Genomic DNA, 22,629 nt, shown 5'->3' with positions numbered 1-22,629 from the left:
CCTGAGTCACCGGCTCTGTCGAGCAGGTGTTTTTCAAACTCCTTTCAGGAAATGTGAATATTATTTCTTTTTTCCTTTAAGTAGCTCATTCCTCTTCATTGAAACATGTCCTCAGATGCTGTACGAGCACTGGGACGGCTGGTCTTTACAAGCAGACACTGTCTTTCCGCTACCAACCTGCTACGTTTCCTGCTATCTACTTTGAGTTCCTGGCTGGTACATACCACGAAAAACGAATACACGCACATCTCCAGGGTCCCTGGGCTTGCAAAGCACCAGCTCCCCGCACTTGTCAGGATATTGGGAACTGCAAATAGTGTTTGGCTCTTGGACAGTGTGCTGTCACTGTACGGGGTTGGTGGGTGAATGAAAGAAACCAGAGCGTGGGGCCCACACACCAGCTGTTGAGATTGCTCTCGCAACTTCAGAGCATTCAGCGTAAGCTCTCAGAAGAGAAAACCTACTGAGAAACCCAGTCCCTGAAACACGAAATATTTTCTGGAAGTATATTCAGCAGAAAGACTGATACTGAAGAGACTTTACATGCTATCCCTGAAACAAGTGGGACTAAGACTTGCTCTCACTAACAGCAGAATCTACGTACCCCACTCGGTTGTTTTCACACTTGTTCTTCTCACACCCGTTTGTATTGGAAGTCCCCAATGCCTCTTCCGTGCTCATCCTCTGGTCACACAGACAATTCCCAAAGGGCATCTCAGGTTATTCTTTAAAACTATGGAGGCTCCTTTTCAACTACCAGTAGACTGCTCAGTACATTACTTTATCATGAAGATGTTTTCTCCCTCAGCCATCATTACAGAGAGCCAGCAAACTCCAGTCCTCTTCAGGTCTGCCTATCCCCTTTTGAAGAGGGGCAAGACGATTAAGAAATCACACCCTAAATTCCCATTTAATGTGAGTTTGTGAGTTCTGTCGGAAAGGGTTCTTCACTTTAACAGATGACTTTCTGAAAGAAAGCTCTATACTCCAAAAGTCTCCATAGATTTACTCAAATTTTCTCTACAAGATTGGGCTTTTAAGACTCTTTTCTGCCTCTCTATGTCCATAGCTACCTATAGTCAGGAGGCCAGCCTGCCTCACCCACAGTCCTGAGACATCTCCCTGTGCGTTCGCATACACTCACCTGGACGATGACCCTCCGCTGCTAACCACCAAGCCTCATTTTACCAGGGATCAGGCAGCTCTAAAGGTCTGCCGCTCTCCGAGATGTTTATGGCAGCCACAGAGAGCTCCTCTCTGACCTCTGTTAAAGATTACGCAGTGGACATGGCAGCCAAGTCAGATGCCAGGTTCAAAAGGACAACATTTCAGCTGCTGTTTGACTGGTGCAGCTGGAACTTCTCCCTTTCACTGTTCAAGGAAAAGGCAGGTTGTCTCACACTTAGGAAGAAGAAAGGATGGTCCCTTGCTCTCACCAAGCTGGGGTTCTTCAAGACAGAGTCAGCAGGACACCACTGCACGTCCTCCAGCCCAGCTCTTCAGAGTGCTTCGTAACAAAAACACTGAATTTCAAGGGAATTGAGGGAACATCACAACGGTTCCGTGCTCACTGTCCCTACCTGAGAGCGGAGTGAGGCAAAGGGCTTGTACATGGCCCGGAGAGATATGAGCCAAGAGAAACCGCATCTCATCAGCACGGAGCGTCTGTGCAGCTACAGCAGGATAACATCAACGCCGCCATATCAAAAAGCTACAGTCGCTGGAGGGTTATCCTGAGTACTACACGGCATGAGCTGCAACAGAGAGACGGCCAAGAAACACGACGTCACCTTGTCCGGTTCCCAGTGGAGATGAGAGCTCAGAAAATTCTGGTAATGTTGCAGTTTTCCCTTATTTGAGGTCTGTACAGCAAAACTGGATATCACTTAAGGTAAAGAAGAAAATTAGAGAATACTGAAAGTGTATGTCCTGGCTAAACCAAACCAAAATGACTCAGCAGCTACAGAAGGGGTGCAGTGTTGAGAAATACTGCATATATTACTAAGTTCATATGCCTTCTCAACAAATACTTTTCTGTAGCCCTGGGGACTGCGTGCTCTGAGCTCACGCACAGAGAAGACACTTGTCTCTTGGCACATGTCCCTCGGGATGGACTTTGGAACAACCGGCTGAACCTGACCAACCGTAATAGGGAAGAAGATGCCAACTAAGATGACATTTATGCTGCAGTCCAAAGGTGTTATCACAACTAACAGTCGTACCTGCCTAGCATTGAACTATCTAGTGACTATATCAATAAGCTGTGGATCTGCAGATACACCAGATTCAGCACAGGCTGAAAAACTTTCTGAAGATCCCGAGTAATTGTTCAGACTAACTTGTGCTGAGCTCCTCGCTACTTTACAGACTGTGCTATTAATACTGAGCTCAGTAGCTTAAAGCTAGTTCAGGTATGCTTGCACGAGCCGCAGTCACACCTCTGGATTGCGGGGTGGGTCTGTACATTGCCACCAATGTACAGGAAAGGATTTGGGATGTGATTACAGTAATTTGGAGATATTTGTAGGTTTTGCTGTCAACTGCAGGCAGAATACATTGGCAAGACAGCTGGACAGCACCAAAGTCACTGTGTACAGCACTTCTGCAACCAAGCAGCTCTAGTGATAGCACCTGCAATCATAGGGAAAAATTGTAGGTCCAAAACAGATCTGTATTCATATACATACTTTTTACATCGTTTTACATCTGACAAACCCGTGTTACTGCTGGTGAGCCTGACACTTGACAGCTTCCCAGAACACCTCTGCAAAAGGGACCCATTGTCTGAGCTCCTGTGCAGACTCTGTCAGGGCACAGAAGGTATTGAACCTGAGTGAATCATAGCTCCGTTACTGTTCAGGCTTTTCTCTGCACGTACATTAATATGTAGGGACATGTAACCTATCCAGAGGTTTATCAGAGTCCATTCAGGAAAAATAACAATTTCCATCCATCAGCAAAGCTGCAGGTAGATGCCTGATTAGAGAATCACTCTTTACAGATGGCTGTGCACTTGTATCCTGCTCAGCAGAAAATTAGGTCTTTTTTTTGTAAGTACCTCTATAAATTTTGGGTTAGCAATTAGCATTTCCAGGACTGTGATTATTAACCAAAGTGATGTTTAAGGGAATATGTGACAGGCTGGGGGGCGTCCTAATACATATTTAAAGATTTTTTTTGTGGGAGTGAAGCATACTCATTCATATTTCGAGCAGGAATAAATAAAGGCCTGTCAGAGGAAAAAAAAAAAATCTATTCTGTAGCACTGCAGAGGGGGAATAAATAGCCCCCAAAGATCCCCTTGTACTTAGGAAACTTTGGCAATTAACTCTTTGGCATACGAACAATGAGAACTTCCAAGCATAGAGGAGGAAGGGAAAAATTCTCCAAAAAATATTGTCCAATCTCCTGGTCTCACAAGTGACAAAGGATCACGACACCACCTCAGATAGCAGCGGTCAAGACCTAGCAGTTATGTTGCTTTAGATTAAGCCACGCAAGTGCATACGGGCTGTATTTCAAAAGGACTAACGAGAGGTATTGTCTACAAGATCATCAAGATGTATTAGAAAGAGGGCTGTCGCAGAGCGCCAGGAATTTATATAACAAAAGTATCAGACTTCGAAACTACCTTGGAGTCCCCTTACTCCCCCAAATCCTGCTCTTCCATATTTGCTGTCCTGGCGTATCCCACCCTGGGGATAAGTTACGCTTGGTTTCTGAAGCATGAGCGTTTAGATGCTCATACGAGACCCAAACTCACCAAGGCAAGAACCTGCAGACACAGCTGTAATAACACCGCAGTCACTTTCCGATCCCATTCGGTTATTTTGTTCTTGTAATTATTTTTCATCTCTCCTCTGTTCTAACGGTAATAACACTTACAGCAAACACCTATGTAGTTGAGTCGTGGCTTGGGACATACTGATGCATGCACATCAAACAATACCAGGCTTCAGATGATATCAGTATATCTCCAGTACATCAAATTACTTTAAAGATCAAAACATACTTTTAAATTTGAATGACTTCGCATATCGTAGAACCAAAAGATGGAACTAACTTTCCCTGGAGGGAGGATCCAGATGACTGGCTGGTTGGTCTGCGTTCATAAAACAACCTCCCTCGGTTTATGTATCATACTCCTCTTATCTCGATGCTATCTGAACACCTTTCCAAAGCAATTAAATCCAGGCAAATTGTCTGGATTTTCTCACATCATCCTACTTTTTTTTTTTTTCTTGTCCACATCCAGGAGCAAAAAAAGAGATTATTGTGTTGTTTTTCATCTCATATAAAGCTCTAGACCTACTAAAGACACTGTGTTCAAGCAGGGCTGGATGCAGCTGGCTGGGGACGTGTGCTCTCCCCCGCTGAGTGCCAGCAGCCCTGCACAGTCCCACCCCATCACACACGAGGACTCTGAGCAGCTCAGAGAAGGCAATTTCTTGTAGCTATCAAGAATTACTCACTAAATAAGTGAATGAATTAAAATTTGCATAGACAAATAAGAAATGCAAAACCTCAGTGAAAGTGCAGTAAAGGGAATCTGTGAAGCTCTAATTCACAAGGATGTTTCCTAGCCTGTAGTGGTTTTTGTGAGATATTCTATTTAATAAGATTATCTTAGATGCAATTTATAATGATGCCGACTGAAGGAGCTAATCTGATACCAAGAAACTAAGATATCTGAACTTACTTTCTGTGCTCACTGAGTTGAATTATTGTGTTCCTCTTTCTGCTAATGCTAGATTATTCATGCAACATACTTTTCTGCTTTTTTTTTCCCCCCAATATATGAACTTTTTTTTAGTCACTTTGAGAGCTGAGCCTTAGGACTGACAATTGACTATTTTCCAAATGATCAGTTTAAATGTCTCTTCATATTGAGGAACGAGCAGCCGTTAAAGAGGACTGAAGCAGAAGATCTCTGGTTTAACTGATCCCGCAGGGCAGAAGGAATGAGAATATAAGGGGTCACATCGCTGGGCTGCGTAAGGCAACACCTGCCCTGCTGAGAGATAAAGGCAGCCTGGAACAGGCAGGCAGGCAGGCAGGGTGACTCCAGGGAGAGGGTGCTCAGCGAGAGATAAGCGTGGTGGAGAGAGAAAGATAAGAGAGGTGAAGAGAGAACCGTTGGGGAAACCAGGCTGAGCAGAAAGGAAGGGCAGCAGGACTGTTAGATTATAACCCAGCTCCTTGGGATAGCTGGTCTGTCAATGTGGGAATTGGCCTTGAATTCCCAGGATGTGTTTGCAGCTAGCAATAAGGAGGAGACAGCACTGATCAAAACCCAGGGAATGAAATAAGCAGAGCAAAAAAAGAGGAGGCAGTGGCTGTCCGGAGGAGGAACCACCCTAGCAGGGAGTTGTGTGTACAGCAAGAGTTTGGAGCTGCTCTGGACACAGACCGATCCCACGATCGACTGGATTCCCATGGTGTCCTGGAGCCAACACCATCCCAGCAGCCTCGCTGTGCTGGATGCTGTTTGACTGTGCAGGGAAAGGGGACACACTCAGAGTTCGATTGGATAAAGTCTTGCTATGCTGAATTTCGCTATTTCTGATTATTTTGCGTGGGACTCACTTCCCAGACAATTTTACCTTTTTCTTTACCTTACCCATAATTAATGTACTAAAACCTGTGCTTGGAAGGACTAATGAGAAGGGAGCAATGAAACCCCTGCTCGCTCAAGTGGACAAATATGGAAGGAAAAAAAAAAAAAGAAAAAAGAAACACCAGGTAAAATTCTCCCACTTAAAGTTTCAATGAGAATAAATTTATCTTTTGTGTTGAAAACTGTTTGGGGTGCTTCCCCCTTTAGTAGAACAAAGTCCAATGCCCACAGCACGGTGTCATCCTTGTGTTGGCACACAGAGAAGTCCCACAGGCCAAACGATGGCCACCAGCAAGGCAGCGTGGAGTAAATCCGACCCGTCGCCATCCAAAATCCGACCCGTCATCCAGGAGAAGTGAATCCCAGCCACAGCCGCACCGGTCGCTATAATGACATCCCACTTCGCTTCTTTGAGTCCTTCCGTGCAATGGGACTGAAGGACAAGATCTCCTTGTAAATATGCTCTTGAAAAACAGAACAAAATAACCATGAATGGGTGATTTTAGAGGACACAAATGAAAGTTTCAATGTTATATGTGCAGAGAGGAGGTATTCAGTGGAGAGGATATGGCAGGTACAAGCTGGAAGAGACAGACAAAGCAGAGAGGCAAAAAAAGTCTGCCTGAAGAGCTGGAGGGATCTTTGCTGAATGCATAAAAGCAAGAGCAAGGCAAGGGAGATGTGCACGATCGAGGCACCAGCAGGCAATCGCAGCCTTACTCAGCATGTGCACAGGAAAGAGAGAGAGGTAGGAAAGTCCCGTGCTAGACAGGAACTTCAAAGAAGATAAACTTCTTACTTCTCCACTCATCTATCGAAAGCTTTTCGTGTTCCAGAGAGTCATCATAGGACTGTTGCGCTTCCGTCTCCTCCTCGATGTCTCGGAACTGGTCGAAATAGGGGTGAGCCAACGCCTCCGTCGCTGTAAGGCGCTTTCCCACATCGAGCTGCAACATCTTGTCAAGCAGGTCCACTGCTGTAGGAGAAGACAGGAACAGGGCTAAGCAAGGTGCGATGGAGAACAGGCATCCTGTGCACGAACCCTGCGAGTGATGGGGCTAGTGCTTCCAGTACTACATCTCCAGACCTGAAAATGAAAGAGATTCCTCAACCCGGCCAAGGTAGCGGGGAGCTCCCGTCAGTGGGGATGCAAAGTCTGCCCAACAGCAGCCTCAGGGAGCTCTTACTAACAGCACTGGAGGTGTAAATTGTGCAGAAATAACAAATTAGCCTTGAATAAGCCTTGCTGCACAGGTGGGGGAAGAGCAAGCCAGTAACTTCAAGATATTTTTCAGTTTTAATCATTTGCTTTCACTCTGACCCCCGCAACTCAAAGTAGTCTTAACATGAGTAATCTATATAGAAATCTATACATCCCTGGTAAACAGGAAGGCAGGAAACTCAGATACCGACTACTCTGTCGGCCCCGTTCCCCCTTGGTTTTAACATCTTAATGCTTTCTCCCTTTCAGCTTTTAGAAGAGTTTTGCTCGCTCTCACCTCTAATCTACTTGGGAAAAGAGCTCCTTGTAAGAGATCATTTTTTACCCTGAAAATTGCACATCTCAGCTGCCTGTTAAGCAGCAATAGATCCAGGTGTTCAACAAACAGTTAGGATCTAAGCTCTACTCAAAAAAAAAAAAAACCAAACCCAAAAAAACCAATTACTGGAGTGGACTGCGGGGCTCTCTGAGCACTTTTATCAAAACCTATAATGCCTTAGATGTGGGGCTGGGAAATAATAATGAACAAAGAAGAGCTGGTTTATCTAAATGCTACTGATCATAATATCACCTGCTCAGCTACAAGCAACAACCTCTGGAAGCCACTGTCAGCCAAAATTCATCCCAACTCTCATACCAAGGGGAGCTGATATATGCAACTGTCCTAATCCCATGATTTGCATCCCACAACTTAGACATCCCGTTATATCCAACACCCGCTCTCTTCTGGCTTGTTGCTACGAGAGTTAGTAGTTTCTCTCTTCCTTAAATATTGTATGTTACAGGCTGTGTCATTTTAAAATTAAAAAAAAAAGTAAATGGCCAAGAACAGCAGAACATCGCCATTGTAATGTCAATATAGAATCATTTTGCTTTTAATTCATGCGTATTTGCCCTGGGGAGGGGCAGGGGCACAACCTGCAAGGGAGAAAGTAGCAAGAAATTATGAGAAAGAGGAGAAATAAGATTGGAGGTGTGGCGGTCAGCCTGCCTCCTTCCCAGCTGTGAAAACTCATGAAAAACGCTGGAGATGACTTACCCTGAGGATTGGCTTTGGGGAAAAGCACAGACAAATCCTTCTTGGGGATTTTAGGAAGGGACTTGATATAACTCTTAGCCTGAAGGAGAAAGGAAAGCACATTTACTGCACGGGGACAAGCGCGAGGGGGCTGTGAAATACAGCTCTTGGGTCATGGCTCAGATGAGCAAAGGCAAATGAAGAGAACAGCAGATCATCCCAGATGTCACATTTCAGTGACCAGTTTGCAAGGAACTATTTTTATCAATCGAGATACAGAAATATTCCTGCTTTAAGGGCTGGACTGGAGAACAGAGGAAGTTGGTGGTTTGCTGGGGCGTCAGGCACCTCACCCGGGAGTCCCTGCAATCCGCACCAGCTCCCAGCGCAACGCCAAATCCATCAGACGTGCCACTAGCAAAGAGAAACATCTGCCTTGCCAAGGGGGAAGACCGCTGTTGCTCCTCGTCACTGCTGCCGTAGAAGCAGCCCCTCTCCCATCTCAAAGACACGGCCAAGTTAACCTCTCCCCACCACACCTCTGCCAGCGAGACCTGAATCCACAGTGGACTTTCTTACCGCTTTGTCCTCCAGCTTCTCCACGAAGTCTTCCCCTGGATGCCCCGTTACTTTCAGGATCTGAGTCAGTTGATCTAGGTCTGGCAGGCCGCGTTAAAGATCACCCGTCTAGGAGCGAGCCCTGGACATCACCCAACAGCTCAGCCTGCGGGCTGGGTGCTGGAGAGCCCGAGGACCCGTGGGAGCTACGAGTAGGTTATGATACAAACCCAAGAGAGCTGCACAAACAGAGGCTCATTAGACTGGCAAAAAGAGCTCCAAGGCTTTTGTCCTGGGATGCCATTTTCATCAACGGCTAATTTTGCTGGCACAACTCTGCCAGGGCATATGCCCGTGGGTTTGGGGGATACGCAAGGGTTTGGGGATGGAGCTACGGCCACGCAAGTTTAGACTGCTGATGTAAAGCACACGTGGCCAGCACAGAGGTGTATTTCTAAGGGTGGCTTGGCCCCCTCCTACCTTCTCTCTGTTTTCCCCACCAAAAAGACTGGTCCCTGTGATTATCTCTTGGTAAACCAGACTGACACCTATTTTTCTCAGTAGCCTCATTCATAAAAGCCCTTTCACGCACACCAAGAATTATCACTCCCCCCAGGGAAAAGGTTCAGCTTGAAAGGATACAGTCTTTTCCTTTAAACAGCGTTTTCCCGGTCAGCATTTCTGCCATGATACAGCCAATAGACCAGATATCCACTGTTCAGAGAGAAAAAGGAGGGGGGGGGGGGGGGGAAGAAAAAAAAAAAAAAGGACAGTAAAAAGGCAGCAATGGTTGCTGGGGCTGTTGCTTTGTTGCTTGCAGCAGGCACCGATTTAAATTTCACTCCCATTTTCCACCCTCCCCTGTTCTTTCTATGCTGCTAAAATCTCTGCTTTCATCATTTCCCGCAGGCCCTAGCTTTGGGACTCGCCCCGCTCCAGGCAACGTTGATGATAAAGAAGAAAAACATCTGGAGGATTACGTGAGATTTGACCCAGGCGTGACAGTGGGATCCCTGGGCTCGTCACCAGACAGTCACGCCGCTGAAGCAAGGCAGCTCACCTGTCTGGTTGTAATGCATCCAGTTCAGAATGACTTCTGGGGCTCTGTACCAGCGCGTAACCACGTAGCCGGTCATTTCAGCATCAGCGTGTCTGGCCAAGCCAAAATCCAAGATCTGCAGTTCACCAAAGGAAGAGGGAGAAGGAAGGGCAGGAAAGAAAAGAGAAATCCTACAGGCAAGTGAGAATCTACTTCTAAGAGGAAACGAAGCAGATCCAGTCAGATAATAACGAAGCTCCAACTACACCACAGCCACCCACAGGACAGTTCAAAGAACTAACAGGAATTAAATTGCCTTAATTCCACTGTAAATGGCAAGCCAGCTGCAAAACCAGTTGTTGTGTGAAGACCCTGCCGAAAGGATCAGTGCTGTGTGCTACCTGGAAGGTCACTTCCTTTCTTGAAGCTTAAGTTTCAACTCTATGAGCTTTACTTAATTGAGTTGTTCTATAACCCGGCAGCGAAGGCATGCTCCCAGGCCGCCACGACTCACCCTTTCCTATAAAAACACCTTGCAGCTGACAGGGGATGGCCTCTCCCGCAATACTGGAGATGAACATAGCTTGACCCAACCTTTACAGGCAACGGAGCCATTCCCGGTAATATATGTTACAGAAAACGTGTGCTAGAGCACTGCGCCCGCGAGCTGCAAGCAAACCCCTCAGAGCAATGCTGAAAATAACTTTGTCTGGAATCACAACCATCATGTCAATGAGAACCAAAGAGTAACTGTGGTTGAATCCAGTTATCCTTCAGGGATCGTTCACCTAACGCAAGGATTGCTCAGCAGTATTGAATTTATTTAGGAAGTCGTTACAAACTGCCGTGCCGCAGGAATTACGGCGACAGGATGTTCATTCCAAGTCTTGAGCCCTGACTCAGCAAGTTACATCAGCAGGCGAGTATTTCCCACTGCCTGCAACCGCTGAGTAACAAAACGCCTCGAATCGAGTCTCGGAAGGCAAGAGGAAACATGACGGTGCCGGATTCCTGCTGGCAGAGCAGTTCCTCCACTATCTGATGTGCTACATGCTACAGAGTGGTGCTTTTCCACCTACCTTTAGCTGACAGTCTTCGTTCACAGCCAGGTTGCCTGGCTTCAGGTCCTACAACAGACAAGAGCAGAATAATAAGGATGTTTTGAGTTGCAAAGCATCAACATGAGCCTCATCCAAACCTCTGCTCGCCTTTGATGGGGTAACATCCCAAGTCCAGTATCGACACAGCAAAGACACCATGCCTGCTATACTGTACAGCTTTAGATTACTATTTTATTTTTTGTGAAACAGTTTTCATTCAAAAAGCATCATAACATGCTTCTTGGCTCCTCAGAAAATACAGCATTTCCTCAAAATGCTGCGCAAATGAGCAAATCCAAACAGTACAGGGTGTAGGAGGGAAAAGAGGGAGGACGCCAGAGAGACCTTAGAGCAGATGAGGCTATTAGTGAAACGATGTTTAGGAATTTATTAACTTTACGACCAGGCTGTGTTTCTCCTAAACAGACAAAAATCAGAGTAAGAGCGCACGTGAACTTACCCTGTGGATGATGCCGGCTGAATGAATGTACTGCAATAAAAAGAGGAGCCACAATGTGAGCACCAGCAGACAAGACTTTCTGTTCTCCGGCAGAGAAACGAGAGCTACGAACAAGAACTTGCCGAGAACACAACTCTGCAGCCTGCTGCGGGTCCCCAGCCCCCAGGGCAGCAGTTTGAAAAGAAATCTCTGCACGGAATTTCTGACAGTATTTGCAATGATATTGCCAGTCTAAAGAAGAGGCATAGAGCAGAAGAGGAGGTAATGGAGCAATAGTTCCTTAGAGCAAGTACAATAATAGCTTCAAACTATCAAAGGCATCAGGATTACAGGTAGGAACACGGTCAGTAGGCGACATGAAAACTGCGTTATTTAGGGTGTTAAACCGTGTGAAAAAAAATATCATCATTAAAACACAAAATTGCAACAACTGACTACATGGCTTTTATCACCCCAGTTAAACCTTCTGTGTGTTCTTCCCCCCCTTATTTAAACTCAAGATAACAGTGATCTGGGGAAAGGTGTTATTAAGGTGAACTGATTAATGCCTTTAAGCCACTGCTCTGACTCCAGGTGAAGGATGTTACAGAGGGCAGCATTAAGACATCGTCTCTGCATCCCAGGGTTTGCAGTGATTGCTTTCTGCTCTCTCAAAGCCAGTCACAGCAGCACATTCCTTCCTTACTCTATTGAACAGAAAATCATTCCCTCTGTCTTCTCCCCTGAGAGCCTCTGTCAGGAATTCAGCAGAAGCTCCCGTTGCTACCAGCCTCTTCCCTTCTACGCAGAGTTTTGCTGAGGGTTTTGGCAAGTCAAAGAGCGATGCGACTGCTGTCACGGAAAAACCATCGCAAGGTCTATGACTGCCGATTGCTTCGATACCCGATCGACCGATGTGAACAAGCAGTCATTTTATTGATGTGCGCCGGAACAAAAGTAGTTCAACAGCAAATATCTGTTCTCGGGGGATGCCACAAACCCCCAAATCTTCCTATATGGTGTTGGAAGGGGGTGTAGTTATGGTCAACCCAGAGGTGATGTGTAGAGGAGACACGGGGAGTCACTAAACTCCTCCAGACCCACCTACCTTCAGCCCTTTCAGCATTTGGTAGACCAGGTACTGGATCTTTTCATCACTGAATTCATGTCCCATGATCTTTTGTAAATCTGTCCGCATGTATGGCATCACCAGGTAGCTAAAAGGCAGTAAGACAAGGCCCTGAGTCTAGAAGAAAAACATAGGGAACCAGGCTAGCCTTGTTCTCACTTAGGTTTGGGGTTTTTTTTTTGGCTGTGTAACTTACTGTAACTAAGAGGAGTTGTTGTGACGGTGTTCCTGGCTAACTAGCACAGCCTGCAGTGATGCTGGGATTTCAGCCTGCTCTGAAAATTGCTCTTTCTCCTCCCCATAAATCAGATATCTGATGTCAAGTAAGAACAAGGATCTTCCAAACTTTAACGATCCTGAATTAGTTTACTTTAAACCTCAAGTGATGTTCAGTTCTGGACGGCCTTACACCATCTGGGAGCTGAAACGTCTTGCGCAGCTTTAAAGAGTCTTGCAAAACTGCTGCGTTGCCCTCCCAAATTTATCTTTGTAATGTTCTCCAGCCCTGCCTCGGAAGACAACATCTAGCTTCCTTCAGTCTTTGGCCTGCCTGCCGAGACTGCTAATTAGTTGACGGTCTTCCAGCAGCAATTGCTCCGAGAACCTTCAGACGCTTTTCCTGCAGGCTGCTAAATACCCAGCCATCAGCCGAAAACCCAAACCCAGGCGCAGGCTGCTTGTGCCCAAGGATGGGGAAGGGAAAAAGACTCGTCCAACCTGACCATCAACGCTGAGGGAAATGCCAAAAAAAAAACCCCAAAACCAACAGCCAGAATCAAGATGAAAAGAAAGCCAGATCTTTAAAGTTCTCAGTTTAATTACCCCAGGGCCTGATGAACAATACTTCTCCAAGTACTTATTCCAAGTGCAGCCTCTTAGCTCAGCAGTCACACAGGCGGTGCGTTAGCATGGATCATGCTACATGTGATATGCCATGGAATGTAATGCCTCTGTTACATACGTTGGTCTATATGTACTGTGTTCTCCCAGCTGTGAGCATGGCATGGGATCTGTTTATGTATTCTGGGTGTTTTAGCCATGGGAACTGACTTGTGCTTTTGATTCTCCTTGTTATTTGGGGACGGCTGGCTTTAGTCTGGCCCCTTTTCAACTCGGTCTGTTGGGCTGCAGCTCAGCCTGATCTATTGTCCTGCTGCTAAGTCAGCGGTGTCTTGGGCAATGGCTGAGTCTAGACAGAGCGAACGCAAACTCCAGACTTACAAGTCCTGGAATCCCTGGTAGGAGGCGGCGGAGGTGAAGACATCAAGCAGCCCAATGACCTGATGGAGAAGAGAAGTCCACATTTAAACCTGGAAAGCATTTGCTGTGCACGTGGGACTCGGGTGGCAGCTCTCCATCGGCACACGCACACGGGTGAGCACCGAGAACTCCCATCTGAGGAATCCGAGAACTCCTCGCTATGCTGCGCAGCTGCTTTTCCTCTTACTAATACACGGGAGCACCCATTACACATCTGCTTCAGCCTGGTGCCAACTGGGCGCAGCAGACAGGTAGCAGTTAAACCCCGAGACTGCCTGCACGTGCCAAATGTCAGGACCTCTCAATTAAAATAAAGGTGATGCCACCAGAAAGGACTTGCTCCCACGTGGCAAGAAAAGCCGCCTTGTTTCAGCGGGAACGGAGAGAAGCGAGTACTTACGTTCTCGTGTTGCATGTGCTTCAACAGCATGAGCTCTCTGTACGCTCTCTTGGCAAAGATCTCCGACTGGAACGGGCGGCAGAGCTTCTTGATAGCCACTTTCTCCCCCGTCTTCTTGTCTATGGCTGAACTGCGGCGGAGAAATAAAAACCAGTTCTGACATCGGCAGTACGTTTTAACAAATTTTGCAATACCAAAGGTCTTCCCCTAGAGAAGAGCTAATTCTGGAGCTCGCGGAAGAACAGCAAAGAAAGGCCCCTCGAGGAACCCAGCGGAGCTCTGCACACGCAGATGTTACCCTGTATGACCCGGGGCAGCAGACCACAGCCCGTGCTCTTTGGAGGACTAGATGGGATACCAAGCAACGTATTAGTGGCTCGTCTTTATTCCCCTTAACCTGCAGAAACGAGCTGGAGCTAACAGAGCCGTGAGGAGAGGGAAACACAAATGGTTAAAGGTCAGGATTAGTTCTAACTCTGCCTTCTCCTTCCCTAACGCGTGGTGATAAGGGAATAAAGCAATTTCTGCTTTGCCATCTGCTTGGAGGTTGGTGTCTTTTAAGGTACATCAGTCGTCTTCCCTGTATTCTGGAGCAAAGAAAGTGGATGTCATGCACTGAAAATACAGGCTGCTGGAGTTAATTTTCCTGCATTTGGGATTTTTGATGCTTCTTTTGTGTAAAAGCAGGTCTGGCTGAAAATGAGAGTCTTTTCTAAAGCTAATGAAAAGACGGTACAACAGCCATTGCTGGAGACGTGACGCGTTATTCCCTCTGGTCACGTTTGCTGCTTGCGGCTGGCTAGGGCGATCCCGCGACACTTTCTCTGCTTCTGGAGGCCCTTTGATCAGATTGCAAAGGCGGCCCCAGGTTTCACCAGGTTGGAAGTGGGGAGGGATGTCCTCGGGCAGAGATGGCTGGAATTCGGGATTCTCGGTGGTGTTCTCCAGGGGGGTCTCAGTGCACCCCGTTACACACTGCCGCCTCAGCCCCTCCTCAACCCCTCCAAGAGGCAAACAGATGAAGAAAGGGTTTTCCCTGCCAAATCGCGCTGTGGGTTTCCAGAGCAGTTCCCACCGCTTTGTAAATCCTTATCTCATCTCCTGGGGAAACGGAAGGGCTGTAAATCGGCATGTTCGGTCCCACGGCTTTTAGCTGCACAGGGTAACCAAGCCCACGTGAACGCTGGCATTAGCACTTTGCACGAGTCCTCCAGCCTTGCACAGACACATTTCCCCTGCTTCCTTCCCCAAAGGGACGCGTGATTCACGCCGCCACGGTCCCCAGCTGCCAGGCTCCAGCCACCGCTCCTTCCTCAAGGCTCTTGGAGGACCCGAGTCGGGGAGGGGCAGGTACCAGAAAGCTGCAAAGCAGCGATACCGTGACCTCCAGGGCCGTCACTCAGAGACAAGACTTCATAACTAAACAAGGAAATGCCATCTAAAATAATAAAGCAATCAAACGGTGCATTTTGCTGGGTGTAGGGCTGATTGCATTAGGAGAGGTGGGAATCTCCAGCTCCGCACGGCTTTCCCTTTGGTTCAATGCTGAGGAGGCGTTACCGGTTCCTTGCTGCAAATCTTGGAAGTCTCTCGCACAGCTTTCTCCGATTGTCAGCCACAAGCGATCAGTTCTGGTGCGTCCTCCGGCAGTCTGGGCTATCAACAGCTCTCATCAACCTCCCCAATGCCATCGGGCAATCTGCCTGCTCTTGGCCACTGAGGTCCCTTCCAGTTGCTCTAAGTTGTGCGTGATGAGAGCAAAAAAAACATCCTTTGGGAGCTTTGGTATGACGGCGATTTCGTTGATGCGTTCAGCCGGGAAAAGCAAAAGAGGTGCAGGAACAGCTACACGAGGCAGCTGCGGCGCTGGAGATGCCATAGGACATCTTAGGAGGACAGTGACGAGTTGTCTCAGTTTCAGGACTTCAGGAGGTGTCGGCAGAGGGGACAGCACAGTGTAAAGTTTTCCGAGGAGCCAGGGAAGTGAGAGGAAGGGACTCGGACCAGATAGTCAAACAGCTTCTGCAGAATTCAAGGCAGATTTCCTAATCTGAGGGTGCGTGTTCTTCCCTGCCTTCCCAGCTGCTGGCCTCCAGAGCACCTAACCCCACCACTCAACACAGGAGAGTTGGGTGATGGAGCTTCAGCCTGCCCAGCCCAGCCAGCGCTACGTTCACCCTTGCCGAAAGGCACAGCTAAGAGTTCGTTCAGGAGCCGGGCGAGCCCACCACGTTCTTCCCAGCACAGGTTTAATGAATGGCTGAAGTTCGGGATGACACCGGGCAGGCAGAGCTGTGTCCCTGCCTCGGCTGGCAGGGATCGGCCAGACCAGCGTTGGAGGGTTCAGAAGACTCTTCTTCCACCATTATATTCAGCTGGAAGCCAAATGGCTACAGATTTTGGCAGAATTAATGAGGGAAGAAACACGTCTTTGCTCTTTTTCCTGAGCGAGTTTCTCAGCTGCTCAGGGAGGTGTAAAAGCCAGCAGCTCCAAATAATGCTGCGATAGGAAAGCTTCCCAGTAATTCCCAGTAGAGGACAGCAAATCCTAACTCCACACGCTTCCACCTCTGCTTTGTACGGGAATCAGCACCGAGCCCTCCCTGCTGGGCACTGTCCATGCGATACCACCTCCCCCCCCGACCCCGACCCCGACCCCCATCCCTCCCTCCCCGCGACCTCCAGAGCAGCCGAGACTTTCCCTGGGACCAGTAAAAGATTTGTCTTATTGGTTTTTTTTTCTGGTGGGCAAGGAAACTCTGCAAGGATTTCCCTCTTCCCTTTTTTGTCTTATTTTCTTTTAGTCTTCCTGCTTTCCTTTATGATAAAACCCAGAAAACACTGTAGAAATGTAAAAAAAAAAAGTCAAGTTTAGTCTTGCCTGATTTTGCAGGGCTCATTTAAGCATCTCAGAAGCTTAAATGCACCTGGACAGCAAAATGGGGAAAGGAGACACTGGGTGCCTCTTTGTAAATAGGCACCCAGGGGACAAGGACGGAACCCGGGCCCCAGGGTTTCAGGATGCGTGCCGTGACAGCCGTCAGGGAGACTTTGCCCAACACCTACAACAGGGGACACACCTTTTTTTTTTTTTTTTTAGCTCGGCGTGTTATGAAACAAGGGCTCCGTTCAGATCCTATCAATGGGCTGCTTCATATTTAACCTTTCAAAAAGTCGCCCGTCTCCTCCGGTTCACCAATGTAAACCAAGCAAGATCTGACTTCTGCTTGCTCTCACTACCGGCACCTTTGCCCGACTGATGAATTAACAGCAGCTCGTGCCGCTCTCTCGTAGGTTGAGGATGATCATCAGCCGGGAAGGAAGTCCCAGGCTGTTACTGATCCTGGTTTACAAATAATTTCTATCTATTTTACGATTTCAAGCTGGAAGCAGTATCAAGGCAGGGGTCGTATTGTCCAGCTCCTTTCCCCAGGCAGCCCAGCGTCAGCTGCCTTGGACTAAAGCATCAAGGACACGCTGCAGAGGACACGCTGCAGCCACCCCTGTTCCAGCACCCACCTCCGTCATCATCTACACGTTGCTTTCAGACACCCAGGTATCTCTTTCCCCTCTCTCTGCTGCCAGACAGAAATCTTAATCTCAAAAGCTGCCTGACCCCCGACGTCGAGGTGACACCCCGAGCTGCCTCGCTGCACCTGGCAGCCCTGCCTACCTGGTCCTCGAGCCGCTGCCTACGGACGCCCGCCGAGGCGAGTTCGGATGGGAAACGCTCCCCTCTCTGCCCACCCGGGGCGACCACAGGAGGAAACATCTCGGTTTCTTCAAGCGACCGAGTCTCCAACCCGCTGCCCGCGCCGGAGCAGGAGGCAAACTGCCTTCATCACACATGCAAATGTCCCTTCCTAATAATGGAGGGGTGCAGACAAGCACCTCCTCGTTTCCCCCCCGGCGCGATACTTTAAACACCCCCAGCTTGCCCCGTGCTGCTGCCTGCGGTGCAGGCAGGACCCCACTCACCACACCGAGCCGTAGGCTCCGGACCCCACGGGGTGGAGAGACGTGTATCTCCTGGGCAGCTCCCAGATGGTTTTGTTCACCTCCTGTCTGTAAAAGCCTCTTCTCCTTGCGATGTTCATCGCCCGGCGGGTGCGGGACTGCCACCCCCCCAGAGTACTGGCGTACGGGAGGGCTTCTGGGGCGAGAGCGGGACAGCGAGGCCTCCTGCGCTGGTAAAAAAAGGCTCTAGCGAGTTTCCTTCTCCGTTTTCAGCTGTTGCGAGCGTGAAGGGACATGTCTTTGGGCCCTCCTCCCTCCGCCTCCACATTGGCAGAGGTGAGGCATCAGGTTTCCCGACACGCCTCGGTCTTGTACAGGTGCCTCTGGACTCCGGTACAGGAGCCGAGCAGCCAGCCCGGCGGCAGGCACACCTCCGCGAGCCCCACCGTCACCTACAGCTCTTGCTCTCCTGCTTCCAGCGGGCCACCAGCCGAGAAATGTCCTCGTGGGGCTCGGAGGGGGTCTCGTGAAATCCCTGCTGTGAACAAGCGGATGAGTAAGGACTTGTCGAGCCGGGGAATCTTGGGGACAAGCCACAGCGCCTCGTCAGACACGCGGGGACATTCTTCTTTCCAGCTGATGGAGGACAGCTCCAGGCTCGTGACGAAGGACACCAGGGTGTTACCTCCACAGAAGAGCAAGGAAGCGATGGCGATTTTCTCCCAAGCCTGGCTTCTCCCAGCACGTGGTGAAAGCAGGCTGAGGTTCTCCACCTCCATCCGGGTGACCGCAGCGAGGAGGTTCAGGAGCAGCTGCGAGACGGGACCATCCTGAGAACTGTTTGTGCCCCAGGCTTTGCTAGGTCTGGTTTCATCTCCCGCAGCAAGGTCTAACCCCTTCTCGGGTCTTCTTGGAGAGCACAAAGCCCAAGTTCACTGCTGTGCCTACCGTGACCAGGCCAGACCAGCAAACCCAGCCTGCGAGAAGGTCAGCTCCTGGTAAGCAGAGAACACCTTGACATTTTGCTCCAACTTTAGGAGGCTCAGGTGGGGCTCCCACACAGGAGGCAGGTGCATCCTACATACTTCCCAAAGGAAGTGACTAAGCTGCGCCTTACCGAGCCAGCCCAGCTGCTTACCCTGTGCTCTGCCCCACCAGCCCTCGACCCTGCCCATAGCCTCTGCTCCTTCCATACGCGTCATCCGCAAAGGTGTCGCTGCTCTGAGCACGTCTGTGCGGCGGGATTAGAGCCGAGTTACCTGATAAGTAGGAATTACGGAAAAAAGGAAAGATTCATTTTACCTGCTTACAGGCAACCGCTGCGATACGTATCAGCGCCGGCCCTTACGTTCTTCACATCGCCAAGGTAAGGTCGGCTGTTTTATAGAACACAAACTAAGGACAAGGTGCTACGGCGATTTTTTAACCTTGTGTATGTGTAAATAAGCCCTGGCTGTAGCAACAGCCAAGTCAGGAAATAAAGCGACGATTGGCTTGATTCTATAAATACACCTGTGAGCAAGAGGTGTCACAGCAAAAACTCCTGGTACATAAGCAAACATGTAACTCATTTGTTATTTTATGAACCCAACTCTTGCTCAACTACGTGTGCACACGCAGGTAATCGGCGCACAATTAAGGAGTTCTAAATATCTAGGGCATGTCTTGGCTGTAGAAAAATGAATTAATTCATGTGACCGATTCAAATCGAATAGGAAACCTTGAGTTAAGGAACTTGATTTTGTACGTGTAGTTTATTTTTTTCCCCAATTCAGTTCTCACTGATTTTAGGGTTGGGGTTTTTTTTTTGCTAACCAGGACATATTGTAACTGAGCACGTTCTGGAATTGTCTGTCTTGGGTTTGGGGAATTTTTTTTTTTTTCCCCTCCCAGAAAACAAGAGATGACAGGTCCTGTTCAGGCTTTTTCCCCCCTCTCCTCTCAATCCGTACCAAGGCAAGCAGAAGGTGAAACCAAGCAGGAAGGCAGCTTCCCCACAGCCGAGAGAACACCCCCCCACGTTTCTCTGTACTTACTCAAATCAGCTGCTGCACAGCGCTCTGACAGGGGAGCGTACACGTTGTGGGTATCGGCTACCTGACTGGGATCAGCACGAACCGCCTTGGTTTATCAAGGCCTGGGAACGTCAGTCATTGAGGCTTCCGTTTGTGTTAAGAACGCAGCTTTGGTCAATCATTCGTCCCAGCGAATGGCACTGATACACAACAGACGTCGGAAAATCTCCACTACGGAGAGTCACGATGCTCCTGCTCCCATAAACACCCTTCCACCACCAACTAGGTGGCAGCTGAAGAGGAAAAAAATCACTTTTAAACAGCAAACACAAACCAGTACTACCGGGGAAGGCTCCCAGGCGCAGGCAAGTCACAGAACGCTGGTCTATTGTGTTGAATAAGCGCTTCCCTACACTAAACAGAAAACAAAAGTATTTCTTCCGTGCCCAGTCAGTACTCACGGTCAGACTCTAAGCTAGTTTTGCAGCAAAGAATTCACTTGGGACAAATACGGCCACAAGCCCAGCGTCAGCAGACGGAGTCAGTCAACAAGTCACCCGGCCTTGGCCCCCCCGCCCCAGCCGTCGCAGGCAGGGTCCCGTACGGCACGAGGGAGAAATTCACACCGTGCTAACACTAACCCTCGAGTGCAAGAGGTTTGTAAGTACCATCAGCGCAGTAAATCTGAAAAATAGGTTTTATTTTTAACCAGTGGTATTGTGACATCTTATCCGGCATAACCAATTACAGCAAAATTCATGGATAGAAACAAAATAGCAGATCTCTTCTTTGAAGTGCGTCCTCCTGTTCAGTCTGCAGGCAGCTGAACAGCATTGCACCGAAGGCAGGGAGTGCATGCCGCATGGGCTCCCGTCAGAGCACGGACTCCGAATGAAACATTCCCACTCACACACGCGCACAGACACACACACACACGCACACGCACACACAACGTCTATATTTTTAAAAATCTTTAGCAATATTTCCGCATGAAATCACACTGTAGCATCTACACATAAAATGGCTGATAAAAATAATCTTGCTGTAGGTTTACATAGTATATCTACATTTTCATTTGAATACCTGGACTGCTGGTCCAGCAGAAAAGGGAGGTTTTCTGTCTTGATTTTGGTGGTCTGAGGAGAGTTTAATCCCAGAGCATGAAATAACTGCTCTCTTCACCTCACCCCAGACCTTTATTAAGTGTTTGACCTGAAGAGATCACTGGAAAGTAGCCTAGGAAGAATCAATGGCTTTGTCATCCGTGTCCCATCCCTTTGTGCCGCCTCTTCCAACACAGGGTAAAAACACTACAAACAGTTCCTCTCCGTCCCGTAGGTAACAAGAATACAAAATACTGCAAAAGCCTTTCTCCTCACATACACAGGTACGTTGTCCACACAGGATGCCTGCAACAAATAAAACGTCTAAAAACGTCTCCTCCACGAGTCCTAAAATCGGGCTCCTGAGCTCCCCAGGTACAGTTCTAGCACACAAACATGCCGAGAAACCTCCCTCCTGCCAGTCTCTAAGTCTGGGCATTTCATTCCTGCAGAGTCCGGTAAAATACAAAATATTTGAGCCATGTTTGTATTCAAAGAGACTCCCTTTTCATGTTTCCTCAGGCAGAGATCAACCTGCTAAAAAACAGCCAAGAAGCTCTTATCTGAGAGGGTAAAAAAACCTCTAGTAAATGTTAGTTTTATATATATATATAAATATTTATATTTATAGATATAGACAGTGAAAGGGAGATTGTGGTTTTATGCATGCTTATTTCTTTGCTTTGGATTCCAATACTTCTAAAAAAATTCTTTTCAGGAAATAACTTAAGTTCTGGCACAAGATGCCATAGTTGTTTCTTTGAAGAACATTTTTTACATTTGATCTCACAAGAAACCCTCCGTCCCAAGCTCTCCTCCTCTGAAACCAGAAGATCAGAACACAAAGAAAAAGGTGCATGTTTCTACGCCGTGTATGTTATCCTTTCCTCGTCAAAGCCTCCAGAATGGCAGGTATTTCACAACGAGCTGCAGCACAAGAGGAAGGACACTGTGATTTCACGGCACTGGCTGAGGTACTCAGTAAAATAGTTCACCGACGATTTAACGGCCCCAGTGCCATCCCCAAAAAGTAATGACAAAAATCAAGCAGCTCTACATGCACATACAGCTACGACATGCAAAAACACCCCACCTTTTAAGGAACAAAATACACAAACGTGTGGCTAGCAAGAATCTTCTCCAGCCTCTGTCTCCTGGGAGCTCATGCTGGGAAGCCTCAGAACGAAAGGAGAGGAAGAGGGAAAAATACAGGAATACCCAAATCCGGGGGTAGAGGCTGTTGCCTCGGAAAGTTATTTCCCGATTACATCGAGTTCATGCCTGGCTATCTGAGGGCCTTCACCCTGAAAAACAGCGGGTCACAGATTTCCACTCCAGACTTCCTTTCCCTTCTCTCCCCATTCTTTTAAGGCACAAACATATTTACAGTTTCAAACAAAACCTTTTCATGTTCCAAGAATCGGACATTAGAAGGCCTGTACATTCTGCTGTACCAGGAAGATCTGGACGTAAATCAGCCATCTGGCATCGAACAAGGGCATCCCTCAACCCCACCTTCAGTCCTGAAGAAAACAGAGGACTCTCTAAGCCTATAAAACAACTTCCATTATTTTGAGGTTACTTCATTGTAGAAGAATTGATAAATGGCAACGATTGTAACCAAACTTTAAACATCAACTCCCCCGCCTTGCCCCAGCAGTGCGAACTGGTTGAGCACTGTTACTCTGGAAGGACCGAAGAGCAGTCAGAACAGGTCTTCAGAGGCTTGCCCCAGGCTGTACACAGAATACAAGAGCATGCAGCATGTTTAC

General features: G+C 48.1%; 1 protein-coding gene across 5 annotated transcripts; it reads right to left on the bottom strand.

Moving 5' to 3' along the window:
• Positions 1-5,758: 5,758 nt before the first annotated feature.
• On the bottom strand, positions 5,759-22,627 carry MAPK13 (mitogen-activated protein kinase 13). Of its 5 annotated transcripts, none has more exons than XM_050911192.1 (15): positions 20,838-22,627; positions 19,776-20,047; positions 18,878-18,998; positions 17,761-18,734; positions 13,783-13,912; positions 13,344-13,402; positions 12,102-12,210; positions 11,015-11,044; positions 10,534-10,581; positions 9,476-9,590; positions 9,058-9,129; positions 8,437-8,516; positions 7,879-7,957; positions 6,417-6,593; positions 5,759-6,081 (listed from the first exon to the last, which is right to left on the bottom strand). In XM_050911192.1, exons 4-15 carry the CDS (start codon positions 17,877-17,879, stop codon positions 6,002-6,004), a joined length of 1,098 nt encoding a protein of 365 aa, XP_050767149.1. In that variant the 5' UTR covers positions 17,880-18,734; positions 18,878-18,998; positions 19,776-20,047; positions 20,838-22,627; the 3' UTR covers positions 5,759-6,001. The 5 variants fall into 5 exon arrangements, with proteins under 5 accessions (XP_050767149.1, XP_050767153.1, XP_050767151.1 ...); XM_050911196.1 differs by having other exon boundaries at positions 6,417-6,590; XM_050911194.1 differs by having other exon boundaries at positions 17,761-18,551.
• Between the last annotated feature and the right edge of the window lie 2 nt (positions 22,628-22,629).

The sequence above is a fragment of the Gymnogyps californianus genome, chromosome 27 (assembly GCF_018139145.2).
Source record: "Gymnogyps californianus isolate 813 chromosome 27, ASM1813914v2, whole genome shotgun sequence".
Taxonomy (NCBI): domain Eukaryota; kingdom Metazoa; phylum Chordata; class Aves; order Accipitriformes; family Cathartidae; genus Gymnogyps; species Gymnogyps californianus.
The sequence above is the reverse complement of the archived record's forward strand: the minus strand, read 5'-3'. Positions and strand labels throughout refer to the sequence as shown.